The 9056-nt window shown below is 48.1% G+C and overlaps 1 protein-coding gene across 1 annotated transcript in view; it reads right to left on the bottom strand.

Moving 5' to 3' along the window:
- FRAS1 (Fraser extracellular matrix complex subunit 1) overlaps positions 1-8661 on the bottom strand; it is a 174007-nt gene extending 165346 nt beyond the window's left edge. Inside the window, exons 1-2 of the mRNA XM_030022887.2 lie at positions 8451-8661; positions 4062-4093 (exon numbers count right to left, since the gene is read on the bottom strand). Of these exons, the coding sequence (XP_029878747.1) occupies positions 4062-4093; positions 8451-8535 (117 nt within the window). The 5' untranslated portion in view covers positions 8536-8661. The remainder of the gene's footprint in view (positions 1-4061; positions 4094-8450) is intronic.
- Positions 8662-9056: the final 395 nt, after the last annotated feature.

Here is a 9056-nt window from a genome sequence, read left to right on the forward strand (position 1 = left end):
AGAGGGCACAATTCTCCTCCAGAACAGATTCTACAGAGATGACATCCTTAGCTTGCATGTTGGTCCTGTCACTGGGATTTCTTCACTGAACACGTTCTTTTACGTGCAACTTTCCAAAGTCGTATAGAAATGCTAAAACCACAAAATTATCCCCCGTCTGCTTCTCTGCTCCCCTCTGGGCACATCACAGCACTACTAGTGAAGAATCCCACAGCCAAATTCTGCTATCACATCCATCCGTGCCCTCTTATGTCAGGGCCCCAGACTTGTAAAACTCAGTTTAACCCATGATGCAGCCGACAGCAGAGAAGACCAGCAAGCGTTGCTCAAGCCAGAGCTCCAACACTGCTGGACACAGCAGTGCACACCCCAGCTCAGCTTCCCCCTTCAGCTGTGCTGCGATAGTTGTGAGCCAGTGCACACCCGGGCTGGGACATGGCCTCCCCTTACACACTGGATTTTCAGAGCACAGCCCAACTCACAAGGCCAGCGTAGAGAGCACCTCAGGTATTGACTAAGTCACTCGGGTCTACTCCCATCACCCACACCCAACTCAGCCACACTAGGCAAATCAATCACACACTGCTCTGGCACAATGCTAAGGGAAAGACTGCTAGAAAAATATCCAAACGAAATCCTTTCCCCATGCCATCTCAGTAGTCCAATTTTGTCAAGCCACAGCTTGAAGCAGCGCTCACACTCCCTTTTCATTTAGCTGATAACACTACTACTTATCACACTCGCTTACAAAACCTGGGGCGGTTCCATGTTACCACTAGCTTCCTCCTCTTGGTACTATAATCAGTGTATTAAGGCTCCTTTTGCAGCTGCTGCATGCACAAGAGGCTTCGGTATCTTCTGAAGAAATAATTGTCCATCTGTTCCTCTTTCTTTCCCCTGCCCAGCTTCTTACCTGTCTCCTTGTCTACAAACTTAAAAGGAACAAGTCAATAAAATAACAGCAACATGAAAAGCTGAAGACCAGCTACGGTTGGAGGCTGGGTAATGGTTTGGGGAACAAACAGACGAAAGGTGTTCTCCGCTCTAGTAAAAAAGGCTTCATTCATGCTACCAAACAGGTACACAAACCCAACTGAAAGAGACTGAACTTGTCACAGGAGTGCCATTTTTGTCCCATTCCATACATTATTCTGTCCATGTTAGCAAAAGCCTATCTGTTTCACGAAAGACAGATGGTGAGAGATATATGCAGCAGACTACACACCCACCAGCTCAACACATACCCCTAAGACATTTCCACTAAGTGACCCACATGGAGCTCCCAGCAAGGCCAGCTACAAATGGCAGCAGAACTGCCTTGTACCACTATCCTGAGCAAACCACCGACTCGACACAATACTCACCAGCCCTGACAAAAAGGCCAGTGAACACAGCTCCCACCAGTCTTACCAGAGAGATTAAACAGCAACACACAGACACAGATTACAGGCAGAATAGGCTTTTACTTTTCTCGTGATCTGGGATAAAGTAGGGGAAAAAAAAAAAAAAGTGTTCATTAAGACAATAGTATAACAGATATGACACTTCCAGCTTGCACCTCCAGAATCCCAAACAAGGAATCCAGAAAGACCCTCCTCCTCAGCTCCAGCAAACATAATTGTACCAGTAAAGCCATGAGGAAATAGCTCCCAATCGTCATTTGTCAGACAGCTGCATCAATGCTTTACAGGCACTAAGTTTAACAAAAACAGAGCAAGTGTCTCACATAGGGGTCTTCAGTTTTCATATTTTTTTAATACAATGTTCATCCTGAATCCAGGGAAACCGCAGGAACTGAAACGATGCCAGTGGCAGGATTGCTCTTCTTGTCACCTTCCATTTCAAAGCTGACCTTTCTGAGAGAGCGGTCTTCTGCAAAGATAACACAAGCTCTGCAGCTTTATCACAGCTACGTGCCACCAACCCACAAGTAGTAACTGCCTCAAAATCACTCATGCACTACCTCTAGTGTTTGATTTCTACCACGCTTAATCAAGCCAACTCCAATACTGCTGTCAGGAGTGGCACAAACCAGAGAGTGAAACAAGTCCTATTAAAGGTTCTTTTCCATCTGTAATTTCCATGGCTGTCCGTGCAGTTCCTGTTTTCTCAGGGAAAACAGTCACCCAAAGAAATGCGTGAAGCAGCATTGCAGAGGAAGATGCACCTAGCCCACAGGTTTGGTGCACTGCGTGTGATATTTTCCCCATCTGAGTCAGAAACCATGTGGATTTAGTACCTGTTCTGAGATTGCTAGCTGAAGCCAGAGTCTGTCCTTTGATCTATATTCAGTTCCAAAGAGTAACCAAAAGTCATTACATTAGTGCATACAAAATGGAAGAAATACCAAAATACTGGTGGAAAAGCAAGCAAAGGCCTCTTCCCACAGCAAACATCACTCAGATAGGAAAGCAGGCACATCTTCAGACGTGACAACGAACAAGAGGCAGGATAGGTCCTTGTTCCAAGAACGAGCTTGAGTTGTTCAAGTTTTACTTGATTATAAATGCCAGCTGTATACCTGCACCAGTTTTGTGTCTGCTTTGAGTTTTACTGCAGAACGATCCTCTTGTACAGCTAATAAAAACTACTGCAGCTACAGAAACCATTTATTAATAAAACCAGAATAATCTTACTAAATACAGAGATAAAGACAAAATCAAGGATACTGGGAGCAAGTTCTTTAAACAGGAAGCATCTAACCTAGAATATCCCAAAGTCTTTATGTACAAATGTTACGGCAAGATATTATCGAGAACTGCACTAGCATTTCAAACACACAGCAGCAGTAAAAGAAAGAGCAGAGAAAAAAAAAAAAAATCAGAACACCAAGGATACACAAAAGGCAACAAAAAATAAATCTGACATGCCAATAGCAATCAGTGACAGATGAAACCCCTCACTTGCTAACCCTTCAGCTTTGATACTGCCCTTACTGAGCTGCAATCCTCAGCAGAAAGGGACCTGCCATACAGTTCACTGAAGTTGGAATCTAGACAAACTTTCCAACTGCTATTAAGACACTGATGCTCACAGTGCATTATTAAGAGGAGCAAGCTCATTTAGCCTGCTTCAGCTTCCTCCCAAGCCACCCACTGAAAACATATGCCTCCAGCAATTCCCCCTACATTTCCTTCTTGGAGCAGAAAAACTTCTGAGCCCCTGAGTCCATGTTGGAAGGCCAAAGGAACCACTGCTACCAGTTATTTCCAAGATACCCAGTAGTCACGTGTCACACACGCAGAAAACATATCCAGCTTTGCTGGAGAGCTCTACGGGAAATAAAAACCCAGGCCTTCCTCAACAGCTGCTGCACACTACCTCCCAGCCTACGGTAACAAATCCCTGAGCAAGTCTGCTGTGGGACCGGAGGCAGGTACAGAAGCACTCCAGAAACGTAAAGTTGCTCAGCCATTTCCTTTTAGCCCAGAGTACTGAAGCAAGGCAGACATGGGTTACAGAGCAAAAGACTGTTTATGAATTGTTAAAAACTGTGATTCTTGTACAAAATTATTCATGGATTATGTACATGCAAAGAGGAAGACTATAAAAGAAAATACTTGGGCTTTATAAAGAAGAGTCAGGGTACACGGTACTCACCATAATCAGCTGAGAGGAAAAGGTGTTAAATTGTTGTCATTAATAACTTATTAATTCAGGGGAAAAAACCCACAGAACATACCCCGGCATTACAGTGACATTTTACAAAATATAACCTCTACCCTGCCTAGGACTGCACATTTGTGATTCATACAGCTTCCAAGAACCTTGAAATCTCTCACATCTTTTCAAACACTGGACAAAGGAGCCCCAGTTAGAAGCAGGCAGAGCCGTGCTGAGGAGAGCGGTTGGGTTCAAAGGCCCAGAGAGAATTTCTGACCTCTCCGAGGACAATATTTATTTTGCTGCTGCTTTCCAGCAGGCTAAAGGCTCACAGCTCTGTGACCTGCTGCAAGATCAGCCATCCCCATTGCAGGGGTGACAAAAATCAGGAATTAGAGTCAAGTTCAACAGCACCTTCCCAAACATTTCCCCAGCATAACGCATTCAAGCTTACCTACCTCAAACAACAAGCCTTGGTAGACACAGGCACCTGTGGAACAAAAAAAAAAAAAAATAAAAAAATAAAACAACCAGATTAGAAGGGAGTAACACCAGCACACTCTCCACTGAACCTGCCACGTAATAGCACTAGCAGCACTGAGCAGCCACCTCTGGCTATACACTTGCCCAGAACAGAACAAATGCAGTTTTGGTGCAGCAGGGTAACCTCTGGGTAAGCTTCAGACTGCCTTGTCAGGGACTCTGGCCAAGATGGACTCAAAAACTTGGAGAGTGGCATGAACAAGGCAGAAACAAAAGGGGAGACCTGCCAAAATAATGCTGCTGATCTTCAAGAAGGTGTCAGCCCATGCCTCTGCAGCACCTCACCAGACCACTAATAAAGCATCACAGCATTATAATTGCAAGAAGTTGCCCAATCTTCCTCAGACAGAAGTCAGGGACACAGACAATGATCGAAGAAAGCAGGAGAATGCAAGGCAGTAAAACAGGGACGGACACTAACCTCACAAGGACCTGACTGCACCATCGCCAATAATCACCCACTTTTGAAGAGGGCTAATATCGTCACCCATTCCCACAATCACCTCACACTCTCAGATGGGTGACAAATTCAGTCATTTGGTGCCACGCGTGCAAGGGGCATATGTTCTCTCCCTCCACTGTCACAAAACCTGCCCCCGGTAAGAGGGGAATTCTCACAATATACACATAAGGTGAAGCTCACAGTTGTAACTTTGAGTAATTGCCCGAGCTGTCACTGAAATAAAGGGAAGCCACAGTTATTTGAGAGCAAAATATGGCCCTTAAAAATGCAAGGTTACACAGCATTTAAATTGCGTGCTAAAGAGCAGTCTCTTCTCTCTGCTTCTATAAATCCTTTTACTATTGCAGGAGAAACAAATAAGCACACGATTATACACATAAAAACACAATCATGGCAAGGAGAGACGGTGTGAATTCCCGCTCCTAAATCACTCCTCCATGGGCAACGGGTCGCATTTCTCCTAACGACAGTCTCATGGGACTCCTCCTGCTTCAGTCTTGCTACTCCTCACCAGTGACATTGCCAGCTGAGAGAAAGGTTCTCCAAGCAAGTGATAGAGATATATACCCATTCAAGCATACTTTATATATTCTACTTCAATAAATCAAGTAAGAGGTTAGAAAATAACACCATGAATAAGTTGAATGACAGTTCTTTCATTGATTTTCTGGGAAACAGCCGTTCTTGAACAACTACACATATCTGTCTACTGAAAACGTGACAAGAATGTGAAATCAAAAGCAACCCAAGAAACTCAAAAGATGAAAAGAAAAGACAATGTGGGAAAAGCTGCCTCAAGGGACCACCCAAAGAACTAAGAATTTCCTCATCGAAGAGTGGTGTTTCCCATAAAATGCATATTAGACAAATTTGTACAGAAAACCTGGGAGTTACACTGCTTTGAATCAAAAGCTCCTCCTTTGAGCCAGTCTTGAGCTCAGCTACAAGAGGCTGCAGAGGCACCATCAGGAATTATTTTCCCTTGCCAAGCAGATGAGCCACAAGCGCCCAATCGTGTTTCTCTCAAATTCAGCAGATACCTTTCTACTCATATTGACAGTAAACAAATTGAGCCCTACCCATCACATGCACAGACTGAGCACCAAAGAGGACTAACATGCTGAAACACAGGGTTTCACTCTCTCATCTGCAGAGCCCCCACATGCCACCCCACAAATCGTGTGGTTAACCACTTTACATCTGACAAGCTCATGGTGGTGCCAAGTCACTTGAATGCAACTAAGACTCAGACTCTCACCAATTACCTCTTCATTTATTTGCTTGACTTACACAGCAATTTCTGTTTACGGAAAAACACCCAAACACTTGACCATACCTTGACTTCATGTTACTGCACTGATTTTCAAATACCAATTATCTTCCTGCCCCCCACATTTCTCTCCTCCCCCACGCTCTTATTTTGGCAAGAGAGGATAATCGCAAGGTTCATCATCCAGTTGCAACTCAAAACTCAGTGCAAAACACGAGGTCACACAGTGTTGGAAAGCATGTGGAAAAAAAAGAAATACTTAATACCAGTTAGTTAAGACCAGCACAACTTGACTGTTAAACTCCTAAAAAAGGGCTAGCTGCCCTTTCTTTATTGCTCACTGACAGCTATAGTTCCTTAAAAGTACCAATGTAACAAAGTAACTAACAATGGCTTGACACCCTAAAATGTGAAACATGGCATCAGAGCCCCCACTTACGATTTGAAAACCTTAAAGACACAGGGGAAAACTATCAACAACAGCAACAACAAAAAAAAAAAATCAGCATTTCCTACTTTTTCTTCAGAGGCTGTAATTACATCTAGGGCCCTTTGTGCCAGGCACTATAAACACATCGTGAAAGAGCAGTCATGTGCCAAAGAGCTCATCGCCTACGGGGCCAGAGCACAGAGGAAGGACCAAGGCAGCAGGGCAAGAGCAGCTGCCTCAAATATCCCAGGCAGGCAACAGCAGGAATGAGACAGACCTTCAAAAATTTCTCTCCCAGCTCTACAGCCTACTCCCTCCACTGCACTCTGTAGAGACAGGCTCGCCCTGGCCCATGTGGGACTAGAAAGCAGACACAGAAAGTCTGATTCTTCCCTTCCATTAAAGCAAAGGCGTATTTCACTCCCTCACAAGTTACCATGGGGGATACCAAGATATAACCCACCTTTACAGAACTTGGAAAATCCTTAGTTAAAAAAAACCTATTAGCTATTTTTTATTCACAATTGTGAGCGAGCCCAAGACTTCACACACATGTTAAGCGACATCTCTGTTTGTTATAGTGCCCTGGCTTCACATGCAACTCCAAGTCACCAGTGTGATTAATGACTGTTTGCAAAGTTCACCTGAAAGGGTTTTCTCAAATGACCACATTGCCTTTCACATACTGAAGAAGCTTTGGAAGAAATACCCCAACTTTTTGCTTTGGTATTTTTGTGTTGGGCATCTTCAATGCAGGTGGTTGGTAGTGTAGTTTTCTGATTTGGGGGCTTTCAGGTTTGGGGGTTTTTCTTAGTGTGGTGGTTTTTTGTTTTGTTTTGTTTTTAAATAAAAGTTAAGTCTCTCAGAGTACTTCCCAACAAGTTAATATCCCAAATTCATATCTAACAGCTCCTCAGCTCACATACACATAGCTATTTTTAACTACTGTTATTCACTAAGACAACTATATCAAATGGGAATCCCAATGTTATGGTGGGAGCAGTACTTGGGGAGTCTGCCACTTTGGAAACCAACGACGTACAGTCGCACTGCCAAAGGAAAAGCTGGAAAACAACCTAACAGCACAAACGCAGCCACACTGCACTCCCAAACTTAAAACATCAGTAACTTTACTGCCTGACGGCATCGTAAAATCATAACCCTGCACTTTTTACCAGCCTGTCCAGAACACTTTTTGAAGGATAGAAGAAACCAATGCTTGACGCCTGCTAAGGCACTCTTAGAGCAACATCCACGTGGGCCACGTCGAGCTCAGCCCTCTTCTCCTAGAAGAAGGAAAGGTGGATGGACTCCTACCTACTCTCCACAGCTCCTGTCACCCCTGCCCCGGCCGGCAGACTACAAGCACACGCCACGGCGTTCCCGAGTCCCGTGGGCAGGCGGCTCAGCCCTCCGCACCGCCACGAACACCCGCGGAGAGTGTGTCGGGGCAGCTTGAGGGCTGGCTCTGCCCCAAGCCCTGCGGCTGACTGACCCAGCTCAGCCCACCTCACACGCGGGCTGCTCTGGGTGGTTTCTGTGGGTTTGGACAATTAACACCCACCAAAAAAAAAAAAAAAAAAAAAAAAAAAAAAAAAAAAACCGCCTTTTCGGGTAACCCCACGCTCAGCTTGGCAGGGGGTTTAGTGCTATCCTGGGCTGCCTCCTCGCCCTCAGGAAAAGCTGCCGAGCAGAAGGAGAAGCCCGGCAGCCCCGGGGCCACCCTCCCGCCTCTCACGCTCGAAGCGGGACACGCTCCTCCATCGCCGGCGCTTAACGCCCGCCAAGCCCTCAGCCGCTTGTGGGCACTCCACCACCACCACCACCACCATCCCCGGGCGGAAAGAGCCGGGGCCGGGGGGGGGGGACACACACACACGACCCGGCATGGGCACGGCTTCACCCCGCTCCCCTTCGCCCCGCCTGTGGAGAGGCCGCCAAAATGGCGGGGGGCTGGCTGGAGGCGGACCCCCGCCCGGGCCAGGGAGAAGGAGAAAGAAAGAAAAGATGCCCCAACCACCGCCACCCCCCCGAAAGAGAGGGACTTCTCCTCAGACGGGGAACTCAGCTTCTCTCCTCAGGTCACCAACCACCCGCGGGACGGGGGACGGGGGGGGCCGGGGCTCGGCGCGACGACTCACCTGAGGAGAAGGAGGAGGCGGCGGCGGCCAGCGCCGCGCTGAGGAGGAGGCACAGCGTCGCCCAAGCGGCGGCCGGGTCGCCCATGGCCCCCGCCGCGCTGCCCCTCCGCCGCCGGCGGAGGAGGCTGCAGGGGGGAAAAAAAAAGAAGGAGAGACGCCGCGTCGGGGAAGAACGGGGAAGGGAGAAGGCGGGGAGCCGGCTGGGACCGTGACCCTCGGCAGGTGCCGGGGCAGCACCTCGACACCCCCCCCCCGCCGCCACCAAACTTTCCCCGCAGACAAAGCGGCAGCGGCCCCGCAAGAAATGCGCCGTAACCCGCCCGCCCTCCGCCCCGCCCCGGGCAGCGCTTTCCCCACGCCTCCCCCCCCCCCCCCGGCCCCTTTCCCCGGGCGGGGGGCTGGGGGGGGGGGGGGGGGGATCGAAGCCGAACGGCGGGGCCGGCAGCGCCCGGCCACGGCCGTGCCCCTCGGGTGGGTGCGAGGGGAGCCGGGCTTCTCCTTCCTCCTCCTCCTCCTCAAACCCCCCCCCCCCCCCCCGGGCTTGCTCCCTGGTGAAGTGGCAGCCCGCCCGCTATCAATCTGCAAACCTGTCCTGGCTGCAGCGGC

This window comes from Aquila chrysaetos, chromosome 1 (genome assembly GCF_900496995.4).
Source record: "Aquila chrysaetos chrysaetos chromosome 1, bAquChr1.4, whole genome shotgun sequence".
In the NCBI taxonomy this organism is placed as follows: Eukaryota; Metazoa; Chordata; class Aves; order Accipitriformes; family Accipitridae; genus Aquila; species Aquila chrysaetos.